General features: G+C 36.5%; 1 protein-coding gene across 1 annotated transcript in view; it reads left to right on the top strand.

Annotated features, from left to right (window-relative positions):
- LOC138708059 (RNA exonuclease 1 homolog) overlaps positions 1 to 26,644 on the top strand; it is an 84,269-nt gene that overhangs the window by 40,647 nt on the left and 16,978 nt on the right. Inside the window, exons 9-13 of the mRNA XM_069838187.1 lie at positions 4,004 to 4,129; positions 8,870 to 9,157; positions 12,750 to 13,056; positions 18,933 to 19,071; positions 21,060 to 21,180. Of these exons, the coding sequence (XP_069694288.1) occupies positions 4,004 to 4,129; positions 8,870 to 9,157; positions 12,750 to 13,056; positions 18,933 to 19,071; positions 21,060 to 21,180 (981 nt within the window). The remainder of the gene's footprint in view (positions 1 to 4,003; positions 4,130 to 8,869; positions 9,158 to 12,749; positions 13,057 to 18,932; positions 19,072 to 21,059; positions 21,181 to 26,644) is intronic.

Here is a 26,644-nt window from a genome sequence, read left to right as displayed (position 1 = left end):
CGTCGCCTGGTAACCTACATTTTTGTTATTGTTGATTAGAGCCAAAGAGAATAAAGCTATAAAAACTTATTGAGCATTTATTGTAATAGTTGTGTTTGTGTATTAAATTATTTTAAAATGGTGTATACCCTTCAAGAGAGAACATAAATCATCCCTATTGATTAAATTTAGGAAATACACAAAATAAGCTGTGTTTTCATCCTACAATCAACGGATAATAACAAACTTCTTATAATCACTACAGAATGCCTCGTAATTAGATTAATTTTGTTTTATCCTATGCACTGTTCTGATCGAAATGTCAAATTCTTGAGGGATGGTTCTGATTGATTCACCTTTTCTTTAAACCGTTCCAATAGTTGTAACTTCTGCTTCAACATAAGTACACATTTTTTGTTCCCTGCCTTGCTGCCAACGTGTACGAGTATCTGCACACTACTGCACTGGTTCAACTGGTTAGCCCTGTGCAGCACGGGACAGGATGCGTTGACTTACCTTGTATCGTGAAGTATACGAGAGTGAGCGTCTATTTGTGGAGTTCCACTGTATTGATATCTTCCCTCCTTACAAGATTTACTTTCCTCTAGCTAGTATTAATTTTGTCCTGTACAGTGTCAAGTATCCTGTAAATCTTAAAATTATTTATTTATTTATTTATTTACTTATTTATATTTTTATTTGTTTATTTACTTTTTTACTTATTTATTTATTTATTCATTCATTCATTCATTCATTCTAGCAGAGTTAAGGCCGTAAAGCCTTCTCTTACACTCTGCCAGGTCACAAATATACATATGTCGTTTTCAGTAAAACTTCATTACACAATGAAAACAGCACATCCAATTTAAAAATCACTGGAATTTTGCGATGAATTCATTGGTGTTTGGATAAAGGAAGATGTCATAAAAATGAGTTTTGAGATAAATGAAAACTAAACTTAGGACCATTAATGCAGAAATTTTTTCTACACAAGTAAAACACATCAAATTCTGGCATTAATTTTTTTTTTTTTTTTGCACACCCACTGGGAAACGCCTGGAGAACAAAAATTCATTTGCACAAAAAATGACTTAACCCCCTTTACCTGAACACTATCGAATTTACCTGTGATTTCCACATTCATGCTTGTACTTGTAACTTGTCTTCAGGATATTGGCATTGTATGTGAAAAGATTATTTCCTGCAAGATACGGGGTGGATTCCGAATTTCGCGCTTATGACCTGCCATTTGAAGGACAACTGCAATAACTCACGTGCATACATATGTTATGAAATATATTCCTTCATTTAGCCACTTTTCGAAGTTTGGCACAGGTTCAGGTTTGCAGTCTTCTTCTACATCATCTTAGTCCAAATATAATAATGGAAAGCAAATAATTTATTATTTCAAAGTAAAAGAAAACTAGAATAACTCTTCTCGGGTTCTCAGCCAGGTGAGTTGGAGATTAGCTTCCCAGCTTTCGATGGCTAGCTCTGCCATCTTCTTCAGGGACGAAGTGATGTGGGACCACGTCTAGCCGGTATATATGCAAAAGTAGGGCTTCCCCCTGCGGGCCAATCAGGAGCTAGTTCCTAGTCCCGACCGCAGGCGCATTCTGGTTGGTGGACACGGCAGCCAATCAGGAGCTACTTGCTGGTCCCGACTGTCTGCCGTGTGCTGGTGGTCTAAGTGTATTGATGGCAGGTTTCCATGCTGTACTCAGCTGTAGACCCCCGTCTCTGTTGAAATTATTGCCATCTAGCTGGATTTCGATGGCTTCCTTGATAACTAAGTCCCAGTAACCTGATGTCTTGTCCAAGATGGTGGTGGCGCTGAAATCTATCTTGTGACCAGTTTCTAGGCTGTGTTGGGCTACTGCAGACTTATCAGGATAATATAGTCTTATGCTGCATTGATGTTCCTTGCAGCGTTCCATAATAGTTCATCCCGTCTGCCCGATGTAGCATTTCCCACACTCACAAGGTATTCTGTAGACACCAGGTATCCTGAGACCAAGGTCGTCCTTAACTGGTCTCAGCAAGTTCTGGATCTTTGTGGGCGGCTTATGGATGGTTTTAATCCCGTGTTTTCTTAGCATTCTGCTAATTTTGCCCGAGATGGGGCCGTAGAACGGGATGTATGCCATGCCCTTTGTCTCCTCTTGTTCCTTGGCAGGTGGTTTGTCCGAAAAGGCCCTTCTGAGGGCTAAGCCGATTTCCCTGTTGCCGAAGTTGTTCTGTAGGAACGTCTTACGTAGGTGACAGATCTCAGAAGGGAGACTCTCTTTGCCCGAAATCCCTCTCGCCCTGTGTAGAAGAGTCGACAGGACCGTTCGTTTCTGTGCCGGATGGTGGTGGCTGTGTCCATTCAGATATAGATCGGTATGACTCGGTTTCCTGTATACTCTGTGACCCAGTGTACCATCTGACTTCCTGGAGATGAGAATGTCTAAGAAGGGGAGACATCCGTCTTTTTTCACCTCTTTCGTGAACTGGATGTTCCGGTGGATATTGTTCAGGTATTCTTGGAACTTCTGAAGTTTTTCTTCTCCATGAGGCCAGACGACCAAAGTGTCATCTACATAGCGGTAGAAGTGAGCTGGTTTCAGGGGCGCGTTCTCCAGGGCTCTGTGCTCGAAGTCTTCCATGTACAAATTGGCTATGGCAGGTGACAGAGGTGAGCCCATGGCTACACCGTCGGATTGCTCATAGTACTGCCCTTTGTACATGAAGTAGGTGGAGCTGAGCGTATGGTTAAAGAGTCCAATTACCTCGGGCGGGAAGTGAGGTCTCAATAACTCCAACGTTTCCTTGAGTGGGACTCTAGTGAAGAGGGATACAACATCAAAACTCACCAGAATATCAGATGGATTTGTTCTGATGCTCTGTAGAGTCTTGATGAATTCTGCTGAATTCTTCACATGGTGGCTGCATTTTCCCACAAGAGGATTCAGAAGACTGGTGAGGTATTTGGCCAGCCGGTAGGTGGGAGAACCTATGGCGCTGACAATAGGTCTCAGGGGAACCTCCTTCTTGTGAATTTTCGGCAACCCGTAGAGTCTAGGTGGTCTCCTGATTGGCCCGCAGCGGGAAGCCCTACTTTTGCATATATACTGGCTAGACGTGGTCCCACATCACTTCGTCCCTGAAGAAGATGGCAGAGCTAGCCATCGAAAGCTTGGAAGCTAATCTCCAACTCACCTGGCTGAGAACCCGAGAAGAGTTTTTCTACATCAAATGCCGGGAAAGCCTCAAGTCATAAAAGAAAACTATTCATGCAGGAAAAAACATGAATGAGGACTTGAATTTCTCAGTGATCGATGTGATAAAATGATAGTTCCAGGAATGATGGACTGGGAAAAAATAACGTTATTTATGTGTGACTATTTCCAGGACCAAAAAAAGAAAAAAGCAAATAAAGAAGATGGGAAAATGATGGCAGTGGGAACAATGCAGCAAAGTTCCATTGTATCATAAAGGAAAAAGAGAGAGAATGACATTCTTAATTTGCATGACCTTACATCCAGAGCTCTTGTGATTCATCCTGAATTTGTCCCTGGTCATTCACTATTTATCATGAAGTAATATGTACAGTATATGCTTTTTAAAACTATACATACCCCCCTAAATTGTCTTTATGTACCCCCAGGAGTATTCCCGGTCGAAAGCCAATGTTATTTATAACTTGAAGTCTAGCACAAGACAATTAAATGCAGATATAGATAGAAAATTCAATGTAGTATTCATTTTTAAATTTAATCTTCTACATTCAAACCGAATACTAATAGTGTTTTTTCCTACTGTTTCATTATTTCAGTTAATAAAAGTTCATAAATCGGATGCACTGAATTGTTAAGACACTATTTTAATGTTCCTTGTGAACTTTGCATATGTGTGTCACAGGAGAAATAAAGAATTCTTACTAATAGGCAGATATAATATTTTATGTCAATTACATGTTGATTATATTATACTGTGATTGCGTGATAAATACATAATTTGATGTTTGTGTTTATTGTGATAGCACGTGTGGCTTCCCTGCCAGGTACATCTTCACAAACATCCAGAACTGTTTCACACTCGGCAATCTTGGCAGGAAACATTGGTGCCAAGGGCACTTGGAGCGTCAAGAGACAGAATAAGACACAAGGTGAGTGTAGTTTATTATGGAGGTTAAAAAGTCAAAATGTTATATTTTAATATATAGTTCAAGATTAAAATTTGGCTATTGGATTAGGAAATTTTATTGTGTTCATACTTATAGATACAGACTTGTTAAATAAAAAACGTCCACCATGGTACTGTTTTGCCTTTATCTGGAAATTTCCTTTTTGAAGATAGGTGAAATGCCTTATTACATGCTGTTTTTATGCTCGATTGAAATAGTTGTATAACTTCTTCATGATCAGAAAAGCAACTAACCTTCATGCTGATTTCGTTATCTATCTCATTCAGGTCCAGTCCACTATATATTAAATTCTTTAATCAGATTGGGAAGTAGGGTACTGTGGAATATTCCGTATCATTCCCGCTTTGCTGTGTATCTTGTTCCAGTGAAGTTTTCCTTTACTTTGTGGTGTGCCGTTCCAATCTTGAAAGAAATTAGTGTGTAATCTGAACAGCTTTCAACTCCATGGCACTTCCAGTCAGTAATGAAGCACACAAGTTGATGGTTAGAAATTTTTTTAACTTGGTTATTTAACGACGCTGTATCAACTACGAGATTATTTAGCGTCAATGGAATTGGTGATAGCGAGATGATATTTGACGAGATGAGGCCGAGAATTTGCCATAGATTACCTGACATTTGCCTTACGGGTTGGCACCTCGGAAAAAACCCAGTCAGGTAGTCAGCCCAAGCGGGAATCGAACCCACGCCCAAGCGCAACTTCGGATTGGCAGACAAGCGTCTTAACTGACCGAGCTATGCCGGTGGCTTGGTTAGAGATGGTGAGGCCAATACAACTATTATCTCGTGCAGTCCCTGTCTCTTCATTAATTATATAAAGGCTATTAGTAATTATGAAATCTTCAAGATGTTTTCGTCATTGATTAGATCCTTGTCATAGATAACTGTCAACAGCTGTTATTAGTTTGTTTCTTCTAGTAAAATGTATAATGTTTTCCAGTTTCCTTATATCCATTCCAATTGTATCTCTATCAATGTCAAAATATGCTGAAACAACATAGACTTTGTGAAAATGGTTTTTCATTTCTAATACAAAACTGTCTTCGTCTGACAATTGATATAGCATGAAAACGTTTGCCCTTTTAGTATTAGCAACTATTCTTGATCCTTTTCTCCCTTCACCAGATGTGTAGTATATTTTAAAAGCTTTGGGAATGGCTGCAATCTTGTTAATGGTATAAGGTTCTTGTATAAAAGCAAAGTCTGTTGTTTTCGAGCATTATTTCAGTTAGGTTATAGGTTGCAGACCTTGCATGCCGTAAGTCGAATTGTAGGCATTGTATCAAATCATATGTGTTGTTCTGACTACCCATAACTAGTAGTCTGTGATTTATATTTGCTTCTTTAGCATATATTGGTAGCAACTTCATTTTTCATCCAGGGAAGAATAGTTCTCGTTCATCTGTGCTCCTGGATTGTATCTTTTGTAGTTTATGCAGTTGATACATTTAGGTTGTTCTGCTTTACTCTCTCGCAGGGTGTGGTTTTCAGTGCAGTATGAAATGTTTGGTCCCCTTGCAGTCAGCAGCTCGGTAGTTGTATTTACTACATTTAAGGCCCGGTTGCAGAACCGCAAGTCAAATCAATCCCTGATCGCCAATCAGTTGATGTCTGATTTATTTGATTGTTCATTGCGTTGCACAAACGTGAATCTCCAATCATCTTGTCTCGATTTACTAATTGCTGATTTGAGAAAGAAGTACATTTGACAACAGCGTTATTTAGCGACCACAGCAAATTTGATCCCCTTTAAAAGTCGCGAAACGAATGCATCAAGTGGGCGGTGACTAGAAAAACAAGTGAATGCTCTGCTGTTTTGTTGCCTTTTGTAAAAAGGTAACAGGCGGATTCTATTTGTATATAGACTACAATATAATGAAAAAAATGAAGCAAACAAAAAACATCAGGGGCTTCTGTTGTGGGATTTGCTAGAGGAGTCTACAAGAAATTGGAACAAGGATAGCCTCCATAGCCCAAAAGAATTCCATTTCCCATCTCTCTGTTTGCAAATTGAGCTTGTAACACAGTCATTAAAAATATTGTGCTGTCATGTGTAGAACCCTGCCAATGGGCTACAACATTCCAGAATTTCAATAATGGTGTACATATTGCCTGTACATTCACAGAAAATAAACCTTATCTATTTCGATAAAGTTCGGTATCATTTCAACCAGGTGATTGGATGGGGATGTCAGCAGTCTATACAACCAATTACTCTTGGAAATCCTGACATGGCTGAAAATTCTCTCTGGATTTCAAATCGTTCCCTCTCTGAGGCTGGGGGATTTATGAAACCCTGTGATAATAAAGCAATTTCATGTGTAACATTCCTAACTACTCGGCAAATAGTTGATTTGTGGACCCTAACAAGATCACCCAAGACAGCCTGAAAAATTCCAACGGCATAAAATCTCAGCGTTATTAGAACTTGGTTCATAGGAGAAAGTGGTAGGTTTCGATTTGCCTGTCTGCATATATTTGTTTCCATTTTTGAAAGTAACAAAACACACAAATCCTTACTTAACCTAAATCTTTGCTCAAATTCTCTGTCATTATACATAAAAACAATTCATGTCTATCATGGAAATGCCTTCATTCTAAAATTTCTTCATAGAGGAATCCATTATGTCGAAAACAATATTATTACGCTATAACTATTTACTATATAAATTGCAGTAACTGCACTATAAAGAGAACAACATAAATACTTGATCAATGATCAATCACTTAACCAGCAAAAATATGTTGATCAAATCTGATGGAAGACTGATCTCTGATCAAATATTGATTGTTCTTTATGCAACAGAAATAGAACTGATGGCCAATCAAACCCTCCTTGATTGCCAATCATATTTGATCGGTGTTTTGCAACCGGGCCTAAAAGATCTATTAATTTCAATGTAGTCGTCGTTCTTAGACATATTCCATTCAACCTTTAACTTTCTGTCTAACAGAATTTTCCTTGTGTCTGAACTAACCTCTATGATCAAATGCCTGGTTTTTCTTTTGTTCTCGAATATGAATTTGGGAACAATCTTGGTTAAGTTTATATTTAGTTCTGGGTTTTGTGTACTTAATGCCTCTGTGGCATCGTCAGTCATGACCTCCTCTGGAATATTGTATACAATCATCCTAGGTTTTCTGAGTCTTCCCTCATTTGCAGGGAGTTCCTGTCCAAATTTCTTCTTCTTCTTCACCCATCCCTTATGCCTTGCAGCGTTGGGTCCTCCACCCATTTCTTATATCTCTCCCGGTCCAATGCCAATCTTCTTATTTCCCGGATTTCCTTCCCTCTTCTCCTCACCACATCATTAATGTATTGTTCCCATTCTATTCTTGATCTACCCCTCCTCCTTTTACCTTCTACCCTTGATTCGAATACTTCTTTCACTTTCCTCTCATCTCCCATTCTAACCAGATGTCCAAACCAATTCAGTTGTTTCCTTTCAGTTTGTTCTACCACTGATGCCTGCTGTAGTTCATTTCTAATATTTATATTTCTAACTCTATCTCTCTTAGTTTTCCCAACTACTTTTCTCAGATATTTCATTTCTGATGCCGTCACCCTACTTTTATGCTTATCCATCATTGCCCAAGTCTCAGCACCATAAGAGTACAGGTAAATATACTGTTTTATAAATCTGCATTTTTGTTTTCTTGTTTACTTCTCTCTTTCCAGTAATTGTATTATTTAGATTATAATAAACTTGATTTGCTTTTCTAATTCGATTGTTTATTTCTTCGTCTAGTTTGCCATCGTCATTTATTATTGTTCCTAAATACTTATAACTAGTTACTTGTTCTAATGTTTGATCTTTCCATTTTATTTCGAAACTTACATTTTCCCCTCCAATCTTCATTATTTTGCTTTTACTAATATTCACAGCCATACCTCGTTCTTCTAAGGTACTTGCCCATTCTATAACTGCATTTTGAAGGTCTTCAACATCAGAGGCGTATACTGATTAAAGGGTTTGGGCTACCGCTGACCCTATTATTACGCAAAATATATCTAACAATTACTTTAATTTTAATTACTATGGTAAAACTAATAATACAAAATTATTACATTATGTTATATTATAAACTTCTTCTTTTGTAATTTCCTTGGGCTACCACCGGTAGCCCGCAAAATACGCCCCTGTTCAACATTATTATTAATCAAAACAATATCGTCTGCATATATCAGTGATTGCAGGTATATAGGTCTAAGCTGTCCAAATTTTTCATTTATAATTGTGCACACTGCTTCAACTTCTTGTTTGTTTTGGGTTTCAGTTAACAGCTATCTGCTTCTAAGCATCTTGAATGAACTAATTCCTAGTTTTAGTTGAATTGGATTGATCTTAGTTTTGATCAAGTTTTTCGTATACTCTGTGCTGTGAGTACTTTCAGGCTTCAAAAAAAAGCTTGAATTTCTTGTCATCTCTCAGGCAGGATTCCCCCAGAGAACTTGTACATAACTAAGTTTCTTATTCTGAGCATCTCTTGTTGTCATCTGCAAACTGTGTGTGTGTGTTTGTGTGCGTGCGTGCACGCTGTTATTTTAATGGCTATTCTCTTAAATATCTTTTATATAAGTGGAAAAACAGGAGAAGTTCATTTGAATGCGAAGCTTCTGAAAAAGTTAGTTTACAAAATTCAAGTGGATTTTATGACATTATTGAAGTGCATTTGTTTCATTTTTTCTTTTCTTTTCAGGCGGGAAGAAATCTAGTCTTCCAATTTACACACAGCTGTCTCAGTACATTCTTACTGATGAATTGTTATGTTCGAATGGTTTCCCAAGAGCACATCCAGAAGAGAAAGGTGTCGCAATTATCCATTTACCTCCAGGAACAAGTCGGAAAGCACCATCATCTCCAAGTCTTAAACGGACATTACGTGTATGTTGTCGATGCAATCACAGTTACACTGTGAATAAAAATGGCTTTCAAATCAAGGATGAACAGTGTGTCTACCATTGGGGTCGGATGTTCCAGATGAAAGGTAAAGTAATGCTAACTCAGCGGTCATCAGCACCAGCTAGAACGGTATTGAGTACACAGTGTATCGGAGCATGTGCCACCATACTGGAGGAAGAAGGAGAAAGCTGTCTTAGTTAATGTGGGTGGAGAGTAATCATTAGATGCTTATGACTAGCATGGCTGAAAGTTCAGATAGGCCTAGTGGTTTAGGTAGGTCTTCTACCTCTATGTTGTTTAACCCTTCGTGGTGAAACAAAGACACCCGGGTTCAAATCCTGGTTGGGACAAGTTATCTGGTTGAGGTATTTCAGGGGTTTTCTTTCAATTCACTAAGAGCAAATGCTGAGTAACTTTTGGCACTTTCATTTCACTCAGAGATGAGATAACAATCGCAGTTGATATAAAGCCGTAGAATCAATAAAAATCCTTCATGTGAGAAGACATTTTTTACAGAGTTAGAAAATGTCGCGAGATGATTAATTTGCTATAAGATCTTCAATGCATTCAGAAAATATAATCTGTAGCGTCACTATGTCAAGTGTCATGCCAGCAGTTATGACAAATTAATAGATGATGAAGGATTCACAATGGTGGAGCATCACAGCTGAGCCTCAGTAATGCTTTTAATTTTTCAGCCATGATTCTGTTACACTGGCATGGCTTAGCCACCTTCATCGTGAAAAATAACCTCTCACAAACATAATATGTTGAGCCAAACTTGCTCAAAATGCGTCCTGAAAGATGATGCAATTATGACTTTTTCTTGAAGTTTTCTTTCTCTTTTCGATAAATTTTTGTATATTTGGCAGTGATGAAAAATGATGAAGGATGGATAGAACAGAGAAAAATTTTTATCTCTTCTATCCATCCTTCGTCATATGATAACGCAGAATTCCTGCATGGAAATATCATATGTACTTCGGTACATCGTAATAATATGATATGTGTAAATAATTACTTAGTGATCCAAGACGGCACTCATCCTGTCTGATCCCGGCTACTTAGTCACTCGTAATGAGTGCACCTCTGTACATAGTGCGTTGGACATTGTGCCACTGTCACATATTCTGTGACACAGTACATGAAGGTAGGAAACCAAGGGGAAAACTGAGAGATAGAACTTAAACTGAGGGGATTCAATCTGGCATCGGAACTGGAATCTGGTGTGGCTTAGTGGATAAAGTGTCAGCATGTAGAGCTGAAAACCTGGGTTCGAGTCCCGGTGCCGGAGAGAATTTTTCTCTGTTCTATCCATCCTTCATCATATGATAACGCAGAATTCCTGCATGGAAGTATCATATGTACTTCGGTACATCATAATAACTGATGAAAAACCAATCATAAGTACCAACTATTTATTTTCACAATATTCATACTTGTGTTAATTTTAATCCATATGCATCTCTTGCAGTTTTATTTAAGGTGTTTATGTTTCTTTATTCATTTATAATTGCTTTGCATAAAGAATTAACACAATTTTAGAAGAGACATGAATGGTGAATTTGCAAAACGACTTAAGTCCACATTTTTGGGGTTTTGAGTTGAAAGCATGATTTTGTTATTGTGTGCAAGGGGCATCGTTTAGTAGCAGAATGACCTTAATCCACGACTTTTGTATAGTTTTTCTTAGCAGCAGAATGTTTTGTTAAGGAGTAAAACGACTTTAGTCCTGGACTTCAGTTGTTTTGCCTGTCAAGTACTGAAGAAACTTACATAATATGTCATTTTAATCATACAATCAGCTGACAAAATGTTTTTGTCTGTTGTCATTGGTAATTCTTTAGTTGAGAAAATTTAATATGTTTGAAGAACAAAGCATGAAAATGAAAAGCAATATGCTCAATAATAGTGCTAAACTTGTAGCTGAAGTAAAAAGTATTGCAAAATGGAGCCAAGTTAAGCATCGAAAGAGAAGATTTTTTCGCTGTCACATTTGACTACATGAAAAATGTATGCTTGCCTAAACATCAGTTCAGGATATATACTACTATCACCAGCTTACAGTCCAAGCTTTCTCTGTGCACAACATGAAAACTAGTGAAATGTCCTTTTGTGTCTACCATGAGGGACAGGCCAAGAAAAGTCTTAATGAGGTATGTAATTTTCTCCTGCACACTACTTCAATAACTGTGTTCCATCCAGTATATTAAAGAACTATGGTTGTTTGCGACAGTTGTCCGGGACAAAATAAGAACAACACACTTATCAAATTCTTAATGGCAATAAGTGCTCAGAAACATATCTGCAACATCAAAAAATTGTTCAAAATAATGTTGTTCAACAATTGCAATAAGTCATATAAATTAGTTTTTATTTTTCAGTCAATCACTTATCATGTTAAGATGGCAGAAATGGATTCTGTTACATCAAGATACAATGTTAAAATACGTCACGAATATTTTCGACTTACTTTCAAGTCATCATGAGAAGGCCACATCATCTGGAAAGCTTCAATGCACATCTTTCATATAATGCCTCTCACCACGCGAATAGACTGAGATTTTTCATATCCACTTCATACAGTCTTCCAATACATTGAACATCATACAGAACAAGCCTAGTCTTCAGTTTTATATAATAATTTTTAAACGATTTTAATTCCATAATTCAGGCACATTGCATGCGCCTCAATATATTGTACTATAATTATGTTCATTGGAAGATTCTGTATCTGTATGTCAATTTTAGTTTTAAGACTATGTACGCTATTCAACCATTTTATGTAAAGCATGCATGGTCAGACTATTTACTAGTGTTATATAAATGTGTATATTTGTTTGTTAGAAAACTATCACCTGAAGATGACTTGAAAGTAAGTCAAAAATATTCGTGACGTATTTTAACATTGTATTTTGATGTAACAGAATCCATTTCTGCCATCTTAACATGATAAGTGATTGACAGAAAAATAAAAACTAATTTCTATGATATTATTTCACAAACTTATCTGAACTCAACATGACTTTTAAATTTAAAAATTAATTGCAATAACGTTGTTTTATGATTTTGGTATAAATACATTTAGTTAAACATGTTTATGTGTCAGTAACCTAATAGTTATGATGCAGAATTGAAGTTAATTTGCAGAACAACTTAAATTCTGAAGATAATTAAATTTTATACGACCTGAAGAAGAGTACAAAAGTATGAATTTTTATACTAAAACTATTTCTCTTACATATAAAAAATTTTATTGTAACAATGTATGGTTCAGCAAGGCCAAAAACAGTTTTCTTTAACTTTTTCAAAACTACTTCTAGGGACTTAATTTGCAGAACAACTTAAGCCGTTTTGCAAATTCACCATTCATATATTTTTAAGTTATTGGCATTATAGACGAAATGCTAAGTATTTATTAATTATATAAAATATGCTTATTTAAAGATATATGTGAACAAGCTGAACTTCACTAACAAGTTACATAATTTCGGTACAAATGAAATGTCGCCACTGCAATACTGTTTGCCTATCTGCAACCATGAATGCACTAGTGTGCTTTCTTGTAAGAGATGCTAGTACGAGAGTATACTGAGCTGATGACCGCTGTGCTAAATTATTACGTTGTAATTCTTGTACACTATAGGGTAATCAATCTTGCATGTTGCCTGTTTCAGTTCTGGGGGGATGGGAGAGAAGGTATACATGCTGCAACAGTGACGGTGAGTCAGGAGGCTGCTTGGTGGCAGCTTGTCACGTCTGTGATGGATTTGATGCTGATGATCTTAGGGGATTTGTAAGAACACTACCTCGTGATCAGGACCCACCCGATGGTGATTTTGGTGTGTATGCACTGGATTGTGAAATGTGCTACACAACGGTTGGACTGGAACTCTCCAGGGTCACTGTGATTGATCAGGACATGAATACTGTGTATGAAACCCTAGTCAAGCCTGGGAATCCGATCATAGATTACAACACCAGGTAAATACTCTCTTATTGTATTGGATGTCCAGTTTGTGATACTGTACATATTTGTGGAATTTCCCCCTTCTTGCTAAAAAATTAGGGGTGCTATGCATAGACATTTCGCTAGCCCGCGCTACGAGCATGCTAAACTAGCCCCGGCTATTGACTGATTACTTGTACAGAATTCATATCATATCACATCGCTAACGCTGGTTTATGAATACGAAAAACGTTCATTCGCTGATCATTCACCGGAAGCCCGTGCTAAGAATGTCTATGAATATGGCCCTAGGAGACGAAACATATCGGGTGGAGAACTACGCGATTATTAACAAGTATCAGGAATAAATTTTTTACAAATAACATCAAACAATTCATGTATTCGTCAGATTGTTTAATCCAATAAAGATCTTTGCAGGCAAAGATACAGGAAATACTCTGCCTGGTGATGTATTCGATAAATCGCAATATAGCGAATGCCAGTAGGGGAAGTTATCCCCACCCACATGAAATGTGCATCATTCGACACAACACTCGCCTATCACGTAGAGTGTCTGGTGAGCTAGTAGGGGAAAAGTGGAAAGGGGTCATGGGCGGAGCTTAGCATTCGCTGTATTACGATTTTACCGATGTATTTTATGAAAATGACATTAGAAACTTACTATCATATTAATACAGATGGATCAAATTTTTGCAGTACAAGTTACTCAAATTGCATTCCAGGAATTTATATAAATAATATTAATAATTTACGGCTTTCAAGGAACCCAGAGGTTCATTGCCACCCTCACATAAGCCCGCCATCGGTTCCTGTCCTGAGCAAGATTAATCTAGTCTCTAGAATCATATCCCACCTCCCTCAAATCCATTTTAATATAATCCTCCCATCTACTTCTCGGTCTCCCCAAGGGTCCTTTTCCCTCCAGCTCCCCAACTAACTCTATATATATTTCTGGATTCGCCCATACATGCTACATGCCCTGCCCATCTCAAACGTCTGAATTTAATGTTCCTAATTATGTCAGGTGAAGAATACAATGTGTGCAGTTCTACGTTTTGTAACTTTCTCCATTCTCCTGTAACTTCATCCCTCTTAGCCTCAAAACTTTCCTAAGCATCTTATTCTTAAACAACCTTAACCTCTCCTCCTCTCTCAAAGTGAGAGTCCAAGTTTCACAATCATACATAACAACTGGTAATATAACTGATTTATAAATTCTAACTTCCAGCCTTTTTGGCAGCAGACTGGATGACAAAAGCTTCTCAACCGAATAATAACAGACATTTTCAATATTTATTCTGAGTTTAATTTCCTCCTGAGTGTCATTTATATTTGTTACTGTTGCTCCAAGATATTTGAATTTTTCCACCTCTTCAAAGGAGATTTCCAATTTTTATATTTCCATTTCATACAATATTCTGATCACGAGACATAATCATATACTTCGCCTTTTCAGGACTTATTTCCAAACCTATCTCTTTACTTGCTTCAGGTAAAATTTTCATGTTTTCCCTAATAGTTTGTGGATTTTCTCCTAACATATTCACATCATCCGTATAGACAAGCAGCTGATGTAACCCATTCAATTCCAAACCCTCTCTGTTATCCTGGACTTTCCTAATGGCATACTCTAGAGCGAAGTTAAAAAGTAAAGGTGATAGTGCATCGCCTTGCTTTAGCCCACAGTGAATTGGAAAAGCATACAACAGAAACTGACCTATACGGACTTTGCTGTATGTTTCACTGAGACACATTTTAATTAATCAAACTAGTTTCTTGGGAATACTAAATTCAATAAGAATATCACAAAAATCTTCTCTCTTAACTGATGTACTGTACCCTTATACTCCCATTTTTTATCCAATATCTATCGAGTACAAAAAATCTGATCAATAGTCGATCTATTTATTATCCCTAAAACCACATTGATGATCCCCAATAATTTCATCTACATATGGAGGTAATCTTCTCAAAAGAATATTGGACATATTTTGTATGGCACCAACAAAAGTGATATTCCTCGAAAGTTACTAGAGTTAGTCTTGTTCCCCTTCATAAAGATAGGTAGAATAATAGACTCCTTCCATTGTTCTGGTACAATTTTCTTTTCCGAAATAGCAAGTACAAGCTTATAAATTTCGCTAGATAATGTACTTCCATCCTCTTGTATTAATTCTGCTGGAATTTGATCAATACCTGGAGACTTGTATTTTTTTAGATTTTCTTTCGCAGTTTCGACTTCAGAAAGTGTGGGTTTGGGTATAAATGGCTCAGCAGTTTGTATTTGAATTTCGTCCCAGTCATTTCTATTTGGCCTATATACATTTAGTAGTTGCCCAAAATAGTTTTTCCATATGTTCAGGATTGAATGAGAGTCTGCAAACAAGTCATTATTCTCATCCTTGAGCACGTAATAGTAATAACAGTACAGTTAATATACATTATAGTTAACAGTAAATAAAATTTCATTGAAACAATCAATTTGGATGTTTTACTGGTTTTTAAGGTAAAAATTTGTTTTCCAGTTTTTTCATATTGTGAAAAAAAATACAGTTGTCAATAATGACATTCATTTGATGATTAGAGACTGTGAGTAAAATTATATTGAGGTAATGGTGATGAAAAAAGTATTTTTAGCAATAATTTTGTACTATTTGCACTGATTTTGTTTCCCCATCAGATGTCACTAGGCAGCAATTGCAACTGATCAATAAAGCAGTTAGAACTGTGCCAGATCTACTTTTAAAAATGACTGTTTTTGTTAAAGAAACGTACACAAATTAAATAAATTACTTTAACAATTATTTTATTAACTATATTAAGCAGTTAAGAATTAAATATAAATGTGAAAAAATAAAGGACACCTGGGTTTGAATTGGAGACCTCTTGGTCTGCATTCGAGTGTTATACTACTGAGCTATGTTGTCATTTGCTTTTAATCTGACTATTACACTTTTACTACGTCATAATACTTTTGACCAATAAAACAGTAATGAACGACGTGTTTCAACCAATCATGGCTGCTTCTCCTACAATTTTTATCATCTCCCTAGCATTTTTTTTCACCTCCCTAGCTTTTGTTTTTTATCACCTCCCTGGCATTTGTTTTTTATCACTTCCCTAGCATTTCTTTGTTTTTTATCACCTCCCTAGCATTTGTTTCTTTGTTTGCCGACATTGTACTTTCAGTAATTGTATCTTTTAAAATTATTCATGTTTATTTTATTGTCCTTAATTGAGGCGGTTAGAAACAAACATGTGTAAGTGACATTTCTAGAAGAGTGATTTAAGTGCATTTCAGTGGTAGAGGAACATATCTTTTAACCACATCACACAATAACATTTAAAATTAAAACTTCACTGAATGTACGGATGCTTAGTAACTTTTAATCACATTTCATGGAAAATAATGTAAATGCACTTACACCTCTTTGTTTCTGAACACTTCAATTAAAACTTTTCTATCGTTTATCTTGTTTATATTATTGTCCTGCAGTATGTACCTTTTAAAATGATTCATGTTTATTTCATCATCCTTAATTAAAACGTTTCTATCATTTATCTTTTTTATATTATTTAGGTTATGTTATAACTTCTGCTGTATGAGATTATGGATAGTCACATATCACAGATTTAATATATATTGATAATTGAAGTGGAATGCAACTGTTTTAATAAAAATGAAACTAAATCAACACAGCCTTCTTGACTAGCAATCAGTCATAGAGTTCAATGAAGATTGTATAGTTGGCACAACTGGTAACAAGAGAACAACTCATCATAACACACTACTGCCATCTAGCAGAATATTTGTAATGATGAAGTGGTACAATAATTTCATTTGAAGACAGTTTAGTATTTTCGTAAGTCAATATTTTATTGTATTAGAGTACTTTATTTCTTCTAATCTTTATACAGGGTGTTTAAAAAATACGGGGCATAATTTCAGGTATGTATTTCCCACATGTAGACAATCAGAATAGTTCATTACAACATGTGTCCGGAAATGCTTTATTTCCGAGTTATGGCCTTCACAACATTGAAATTCACCGGAATGATTTTCTTTCCACAGGTCATTGCCGTCAAAGGAGACATTAAGAGGGCACTCTGACAGTTCATTCCAAGGCGAAGGTTACATTCAGTGTTGTATAGGCGTTATACTGTGCGACATGTATTCAAATCAAGAGCTGGCAGAGATACACTTCATGTACGGTAAGGCGGACGGCAATGCTGCGCTGGCTCGTCGTTTGTACCAGGAGAGGTACCCACAGCGACAATGTCCAGATCAGAAGACATTTGTACGTCTCCATTACCGTCTGTGCGAGTATGGAAAATTTAACTCTCCTGGTTTGGGAAGGGGACGACCAAGATCTACAACTCCAGAAGTACAGGAGGAGATTCTGGAGGCTGTGAACATGACTCCTCCTATCAGCACACGAAGGGTAGCGTTGCAAGTCAATGTTCCTCATATGACTGTCTGGAGACTGCTGAAAGAGTATCAATTGTATCCTTATCATTTGCAATGTGTATAGCCTGTCACCAGCAGAGTACCCTGCACGAGTTAGGTTCTGTCAGTGGTTCTTGCAGCAGTGTGGTGTAAATCCGAACTTTCCTGCCTTAGTATTATTTACATATGAAGCACAGTTCACACGAGATGGCATAACAAATTTCCACAATCAGCATGTATGGACGTATGAAAACCCATGTGCAACTGTTCCATCTCATCACCAGGTGCGGTTCTCCCTCAACATGTGGGCCGGTATCATTGGTGATCGATTAGTTGGACCCCATGTACTTGTAAACAGACTTACGGGTCAGGCGTACACAAACTTCCTGGAAAACACCATACCTCATGTTTTAGAAGACACTCCACTGCTCAATCGTCAACACATTCACTTCTTGCATGATGGTGCTCCTGCACACTTCAGTCGTACGGCTTGCCGGTACTTGGATCGAAGCTTTCCTGATCGATGGATAGGTAGAGGTGGCCCAATTGCTTGGCCTCCACGCTCACCTGATCTGAACCCTCTCGATTTCTACTTGTGGGGCCATTTAAAATAATTGGTTTATTCATCTCCGATGCCTGATTTGGGATCCCTTCAGAATCGAATTGTGGCATGTTCTGAGGATATACGCATTACTCCTGGAGTTTGGGATTGTGTTCGCAGGTCAATGAGACATCGATGTGAGGTCTGTATTCAAGCAGGAGGTGGACATTTTGAACATCTTCTGTAATGACAATGACCTGCAGAAAGAAAAACGTTCCGGTGAATTTCAATGTTGTGAAGGCCATAACTCGGAAATGAAGCATTTCTGGACACATGTTGTAATGAACTATTTTGATTGTCTACATGTGGGAAATACATACCTGAAATTATGCCCTGTATTTTTGAAACACCCTGTATACTTTCTTCTAATCGTGTAATGGTCAATTATATCCCACTCAAGTTTTGATTTTCTCTAGATAAATCAAAACCTCTAGTGAGATTACTGTTGATTCTCACTATTGTAGTGTGCCAGATTACAGCAGTGGAGATGTGGGGGGGGGGGGATTGTTTCTTTACCAGCATAAATGAATATAATTATATTCTATTCTATAAATTAGTGCACGACATGCATATTAAACTTTATTTTATTTTCCTCGTAGGTTTTGCTCTACTTGGCCTGTGATCTCCTTTAACAAACATCCCTATTCAAAACATAAAAAATAAAATGTTATTTTTAACACTTGGATCGAAAATTATTAATTTGCTTACTTTTTTGTTTTATTCATTTTATTTATTTATTTGTGCTAATTGATCTTTTATTTGTTTTTTTTTATTTTAAATTTACTTTTTTAATTTTGTGTATTTATTTATTTACTTGTTTACTTAATTCTTATTTATTTCAGATTTAGTGGCATAAAAGAGGAAGATATGACAGGTGTTCATACCAGCATCTATGACGTACAGGCCACATTACTATCTTTCATATATGATAAGACCATCCTTATTGGACATAGTTTGGAGAGTGACTTCAAAGCACTAAAGGTAAATAACTATATAATAAGCAGTTATATTCTTACAATTGGTGAACTGTATTTTAAGTTTATGGAAAATATGAATATTTTTTTACGTGTGGATTTCCAAATATCACTACATGTGGTTACACCTTAAATTTTATTACCTTTGTTGTAATAAAGAGGAAATGTGGCAATATTCTCAAGAACGTGATAGAAGTATTTTCTCATTACTTGTTAGTTGTCTGTAGAGTCCGGGTTTGTATGTATTTACATATATTTTTCCTTAGTATGTATCTTCCTGAAGACTCAAAATGTTGCGAATTAGGCTACTAAGACCATTATATTAAATTTTTATATTATGTATTGTTACATATTTCGCACAATACTACATATTTTAAGATAATTATATATTTTTACATAAAATTAGCATCCATGTAAATGTTTAATTAAATGCTTTATAAAGAAAATATGAATATTTCAGTGTAAACTAAAACGAAATTATAAAATATAATTAAACAATTTTAAACTTAAAGCTGTCTTTACATAATGGGATACACATATCAGCATCACATATCAGGACATGACAACCACTCAGGTATAACCTGGTATCTATTTCCCTGCTAATCCTGCCGTCTTGCACCTTGTTGTCAACTCTTGAAAAAAATTTATGTGATTGACATGTCTTGTTACATAATGACCTCATATCACTCCACCACCTAAAGGCAGTTCCCCTTTTATGTTTGTCTTATGTTAGCTGGTGTTTACAGAGAAGTTGAAAATGGAGGGTTTCTAGGGTATTTTCTGCAACTGGAGGAGGTACGTTTTTTTCTACTGGACAGTGGCTTTATGTTTTATTCCAGTATTCACTGGATTGCTTTGCAACATATTTTACAGAATTCTACAATTGTATATGACATGAAGTGGCACATATCGACTGCAAATTCAGCTGGATTTCCGAAAGCATTGAAAAGTTCGAAACTCTCGACCTTTCACTCATGGTATCGATGGACATCATCTGTGACACAAAAATTATCTCAGTGCTGTCTAACTGCAAGTAAGCAAGGCGTGAAAAAATTCGAAGCAGTCCATGAAAGAAAGAAATCCGGGTTACGCCAGTTTATTTACTGTTAGCTAGAGCCTCAGCAGAGAAATGCGGAACACTCCAGAAGACATTGTTGTCAGGCATATCTGTTTGTTTAAATATGCATCAGTAACCACATGCGATGTTGAGAGATCATTTTCGATGTATTAGAACTTGCTGTCTGATAGCCGATGGAACTTAACTCCTTAAATTATGGAGAAATATCTTGTGGCACTTAATCCTTCATACCGTGATTAACTTTAGAATTACATCAAAAGCTATATTGTAACATATAGAAGTGAACCGTAAGTAATGTCATTAATTTCAGGGGGCTTTTTTTTTTTTTTTTTTTTAGATATTTCAAACAAAAAAGTTCATGTTCAATACAATTTTGTTCATTTTTGCTTTCTTTTCGAGATAAAAATTGTTTTATATGAAAATTGCGTGTTTTGGGAAAGCCATTCATTGAATTCCCAATTTGCTCAGTCAGTTTAAGAGAGCAGTATATTATGATAATAAATGACTGAAAGAATTTTTTAGTTTTGTCTTCTAAATATGCAGAAATTGCCAGTGAAATTCACACAAAATGAATTACTATTATAATATTCATTCCATACAAGAAGATTCCACCTGTCAACAAATGTATGTATGTATGTATGTATGTATGTATGTATGTATGTATGTATGTAAATACATGCTTGAAGTTCATATTAACAGTTTCTTTTTCATGGACTTCTTATATAAACATTTTTTTAAAATCGTCGTCTTGCAGTTACATTCCTTGACAAGTGTACTTTCCTCAGAAGGTGTCATAAAAAAAAGTGTACTTTATTCTAATGTACCTAATTGATTCTGAAGCTTTTGTCCCTAAGCAAGCCTTCTGGATACTGACTTTTGTAAAGAATGTAATTGTAATAGTACATCATGTTTTGCAGTTAATACACAGTACAGTTGTGGACACAAGTGTCGTATTCCCACACAAACAAGGACCACCAAAGAAGAGAGCGCTGAAAACTCTATGCCGAGAACATCTAAATAAGATAATACAAGAAAGTGGTGAGTATATTATTGTATTTTATTATCAAAATTGGTACAAAACAATAACTTATCTTCCCTGAAGGATCATGCTCAATGATAAAGTGGCTAGAGAGGAAATGCTTCGAAAGTTGGATTGCTTAGCTCTTCAGATGAACAAAGGGGTAAGATGGCATCATATATTCATTGCAGTTATTTGAAAGTGTTTTTTCTTAGTAGGGCCAGGTTGGTTCTATTTATTATTTTCTTGCAGCTTTTCGCGATATAAGATGCTTTGACTTGTATTTTTTTTTTTAGATCTGCTGAATGAGGAAAACAGTATCACAGGAGGTTTTTGCCAGTAATATATATTTTTTTCTAATTTTTGAAGGTTACATATTCTACTGGGTCTATGCAGATTGTATAATACAGAGGTGCCAACTGTTACGGATTTTCCATAATTACTACGAATTTCTCATCACTACTACAGTATTATTGCCAATACAGAAAAGAAAATTTATCATGGTATTATATATACAGGGTGGAAGGTAAGGTAGTACATTAATTGTAGGATGTGATTCCTTGAAATATAACGAACAAAAAAGTATAATACCATTTTGCTCGTTTTTGCGAGGTTTTTGAAGAAATAATAGTTCTATGCCGACATTTTGATCGCGAATTTTACGAATACAAATAATTGATTAAATGGCGATCTTACTCGTGTTTATGTATGCATGTGTGGCTTACAGCTGTTTCGGTATTACTTGACACCATCCTCAGAGCCTACTAGATCTCAGCGCTATCTCAACTTCGCTGCCTGTTGTGTGGGTGCGTTCGTGTGATGAAGAGTTGTGTCAAATAGTGTGTGTGATCTGACCGCACCCACACAACAGGCAGCGAAGTTGAGATAGCGCCGAGATCCAGTAGGCTCGAGGATGGTGTCAAGTAACACCAAAACAGTTGTAAGCCACACATGCTTACATAATTAACACGAGTAAGATCGCCATTTAATCAATTATTTATATTCAAATGTTAAAAGTAGTGTATGAAAGATTCAACATGGATTTACGAATACTGTTTAAAATACAGTTTAATTTCTTTGTATAACAACAAAGAGAACGTTTATTATGTTCACGTAGCAGCAGTATTTTAATTAGAAAATTAACAGATTTCGAATTAATTGATTGAAAAAACATTGGAAACATTGATTGTCGGGTCACATACAGAAAGTCTAAAAATCTGGCATCGCTGTCCGGACGGCAGACAGTTGCCTAGTACTCGCAACTGATCAGCTGTTGTGATGTTTACATTGCATTAGTGTGCAGTTTTACATACAGCAATACAGTTTAGTTTATTTCAAAACTACGAGATGCCAGAGTTCACAAATCGTGAGTACTTAGACATGATCCAGGCTGCGGAAGAAATTCGGAACAGTGAAGAACTACTGGCCAGAGTTCGTCATAATTGGACTAGAAAATGTGAAAGCTGCACGCATACTGATGGTGGACATTTTGAACAGTACGTGTAAGGTGTGAGTGGAATGTGGTTTACAGAGTTTATTACTCTTTATTTCATTATTAACGCCCAGAATTAGTGATTCGTAAAACAACAAACTGTAATGTTAATTACATCTTGTTCACAAAGTTACATCAGTTTTATTTTTTCATTAATTGTAACTGAAACTTCAATCCTAAGTGTTTTCACTAATTTGGACATAATTTCCTGATTTTCACGTTATTTCTTGTTATTGCTGTATGTATTTCTTGCTTACATTAAAATTATTACGCCATACTTAGTATTGAGTTTTTAGTGTATTGCATTGTAAGTTGATAATTCTGGATTCATTGTTGAACTGCGCCCGGACACGAGCTATTTTGTTCATTCGGGTTATTAATTTACGTTTTCTGACATTAAATTACACAAACTAGACAAATAACAGTTACGTTCCTATCTGGAGTTTACGTAGGTCATTTTTGTGTGAAGATTTATCCCCAGATTAGCTCGCGAAGTATTGCACTGAAGCTTAGTACATTTGTTTGCTGCCATCCTCCCCTCACCTGCTGCAAGATACACGGTGAAAGGTAGTTGAACTTAACCACCCTCCTTCAAGTCGCTGACTGCATGGGGTGTGGGGTACTACTTATGCGGCATTGAGATATCTTGCAATTGCCTTCAGCGCTTTCGAAACACTTGTAATTATCTCACTATCCATAAGTCCTATAATTATTTTTATTTGACAAAACTACTCTAAATAATGAGTTCTATGGCTCCTGTCAATTAATGTATTACCTTACCTTCCAACCTATATGTGGGCAAAACTTCAGGTATGGATTCTTCATAATATGTATAGAAGAAAAATGGTTATATCAGCATGAGTTCGGAAATGTTTGGTCTCTGACTAGGGCTATAATCGTAGTACACTCCAATACATTTGTTTGCTGCAATGATTTTGATGCATTCTATTTACATTTCATTAGATGTTGGACAGTTCACCCTGAATACAGGCTGCAGCTCGTCATCTCATCAAGGTCTGAACATGCCTGATCTCCACGCATAGGCGGAGTTATAGAGGGACACTGCCCCCCCCCCCCCAAACTTGTCTGACTTCTTTCTTTTTTTTCTATTAACATTAGAAAATACTGAATTCAAAAGATCTTTTTTGATTTTATTTATGATTAAGTTTCTGTGCTTAAATTTATGAATTAATATCTTCAGATCATGTGTCTGGACTATAATATTTATTTTAAATTTCTGAATGTATAAGAATTCCTATACCTCATTTGAGGAATGGAAGCACTGTAATTTTCCTTTTGTAACACCCAATACTCATGTGTTAGAAGTCTGCAGATGTTCAGACCGCCACTTCGAGATGTATGAATAACATACTGCAAAACAATGCAGAAAAAAGAAAAGTGATCATGGTATAATGTGTAAACTTAAAGACGAGATTAAATAAAATAATTAGAATTTACATTTCATATAATATCTTCAGGAAGGTAAGCTTCACATAAAAAAGTTTCTGTTAGCACTGTTACATAGTTTTATTGATGTATGCATGTGTTTCTGTACGAGAGAGAAAAAGAGGGAGATTGTTTTAAGTTATGCCCTATTATAATTTATAGTAGACCTACAGTTCAAGTCCTATACAACTCAGTTCGTAACATCGTGGATATTGATGTAACACTGTAAGAAACATGCATCCCAAAAATATCTTTATTAAGTGATCATATTCCAATATACTGTACCATTGTCAAGCTATAATGCGGGAAGAAGTAAATGATGTCCCCCATAACCCTGTTATATCGATGGTGAAGAATGGAAACTTCCTATGTCAAATTTTGCTATTTCTGGGTTATGATACCAAACAATTCATAAAATATTCACGGTTCGGATGCGGTAATTTCCTGTGTCATATCACACTCCCAAAATTATTAATTTTCAAAAAGAATTTAATTATAATTAATTTTATTGATATATGTACATGTTTAGAAAATGTTTTTTCACTCTCCTGAAAACTAACGATTTTTGACATAGGAGGTTTCCATTCTTCACCATCGATATGATGATTCTATGGTTTTGCTTTGCCACCCCAAGGAAACGTTTCTCTCTCCACCTTTGTCTCCACATTCACCAGCTCTCAACCCATTGCATTCCATTTTGTGGGGGCACTTAAAGTTGATGGTGTATTATTCGATTTCAATGGATAATGAAGAAACTCTCCGTCAGTGGATTCTGGAAATCTGTCAGATAATAAGAACTATGCCAAGAATTTGGGAGCATGTTCAGTTCTCAATGAGATGACGAGCTAGGCCTGTATTCAGGCAGGAGGTGAACATTTTGAACAGTACAACAGTATTTACTTACTTACTGGCTTTTAAGGATCCCGGAGGTTCATCCGCCCTCACATAAGTCCGCCATTGGTCCCTATCCTGAGCAAGATTAATCCAGTCTCTACCATCATATCCCACTTCCCTCAAATCCATTTTAATATTATCTTCCCATCTGTCTCGACCTCCCCAAAGGTCTTTTTCCCTCCGGTCTCCCAACTAACACTCTGTATGCATTTCTGGATTAGCCCATACGTGCTACATGCCCTGCCCATCTCAAACGTCTGGATTTAATGTTCCTACTTATGTCAGGTGAAGAATACAATGCATGCAGTTCTGCATTGTGTAACTTTCTCCATTCTCCTGTAACTTCATCCCTGTTAGCCCCAATATTTTCCTAAGCACCATATCCTCAAACACCCTTAACCTCTGTTCCTCTCTCAAAATGAGAGTCCAAGTTTCACAACCATAAAAAAACAACCGGTAATATAACTGTTTTATAAATTCTAACTTTCAGATTTTTTGACAGCAAACTGGATGATAAAAGCTTCTCAATCGAATAATAACAGGCATTTCCCATATCTGAGAAAATGTAAACAGAATGCGTCAAAATAAATCCAGCAAGGAAATGTACTGGATTATACTATGATCATAGTTTCAAGCTCTACTCAGAAACCAAGCACATCCAGATGCATGATTATACTTGGGTCATTCAGTAACGATTTGGACTTGGCCATTAATAATGATTTGGGCACAGGCGAGTAAAGTGAGACACAGTACAAATATTACAGGTAATCCCCACCAAACTGGATACAGTGTTCCCATTTCACAGGAAGTTTGCGGATAACTGTAGCAAACCATTCTTTAGGAGTACTGGAACCCACTCATGGACAGTCTGTTGTAGCTTCTTTTTGCTGACAAATCATCGACCACACAGGTTCTTCTTCAGCTTATCAAAGAGTGCATAGTCTGATGAAACAAAATTAGAGAAATATGGCGGATGCAGCAAAGCTTGGAATCAAGTTGATGTCAAAGTGTCACACGTCTGCCAGCTGGTGTGCTGTCTAGCATTGATGTTGTCAGCGGCCATTTCCCTTTGTGTCTCTGTTGAATTCTGCGTTTCAGTGTAACCAGAATATCACAGTAGATGACACTGATTAATGCCTGCCAGTTTGGAAGCCAGTAGATCAAGAGTATTACAGAAACATCTCATTATGGCCATTTGCTTCTTTGGTGTAAGACTTGACCTTGGCTTTTTTTTTTTTTTTTTTTTTTTTTGGAGGTGGACTATCCATGTGTTTCCACTCCATGGATTATCTTTTCTTATCTGGCGTCTCAAACAGGAATATAGACTCATCATCAGTCACCAGTCACTGGAAGAACATTTCACGATCTTCATTGTACAGATACAACAATTCCTGGCAAAGTCACATGTTGTTTCTGCTGATCAGTGAGCAGTTTCAAATCGTCATGCACTACCATGTGTAGAGTTCTATAATTTTGAGTACTGTCCCTGTGTTCGCCCACGGTCTGAAATTTAGATTGTCTAGATTTAAGATCTCTCCTGGCACTACATAACTTTTATCATCATATTTATCATACTTGGTCATCCTACCATATAATCGCGACAATATAAATCTCAACACTGCTATAAGATGCTCTGTTTGTGATATTGAATT

The sequence above is a fragment of the Periplaneta americana genome, chromosome 10, assembly GCF_040183065.1.
Source record: "Periplaneta americana isolate PAMFEO1 chromosome 10, P.americana_PAMFEO1_priV1, whole genome shotgun sequence".
NCBI classification, from domain to species: Eukaryota; Metazoa; Arthropoda; class Insecta; order Blattodea; family Blattidae; genus Periplaneta; species Periplaneta americana.
This window is presented reverse-complemented; position numbering and strand designations above follow the sequence as displayed.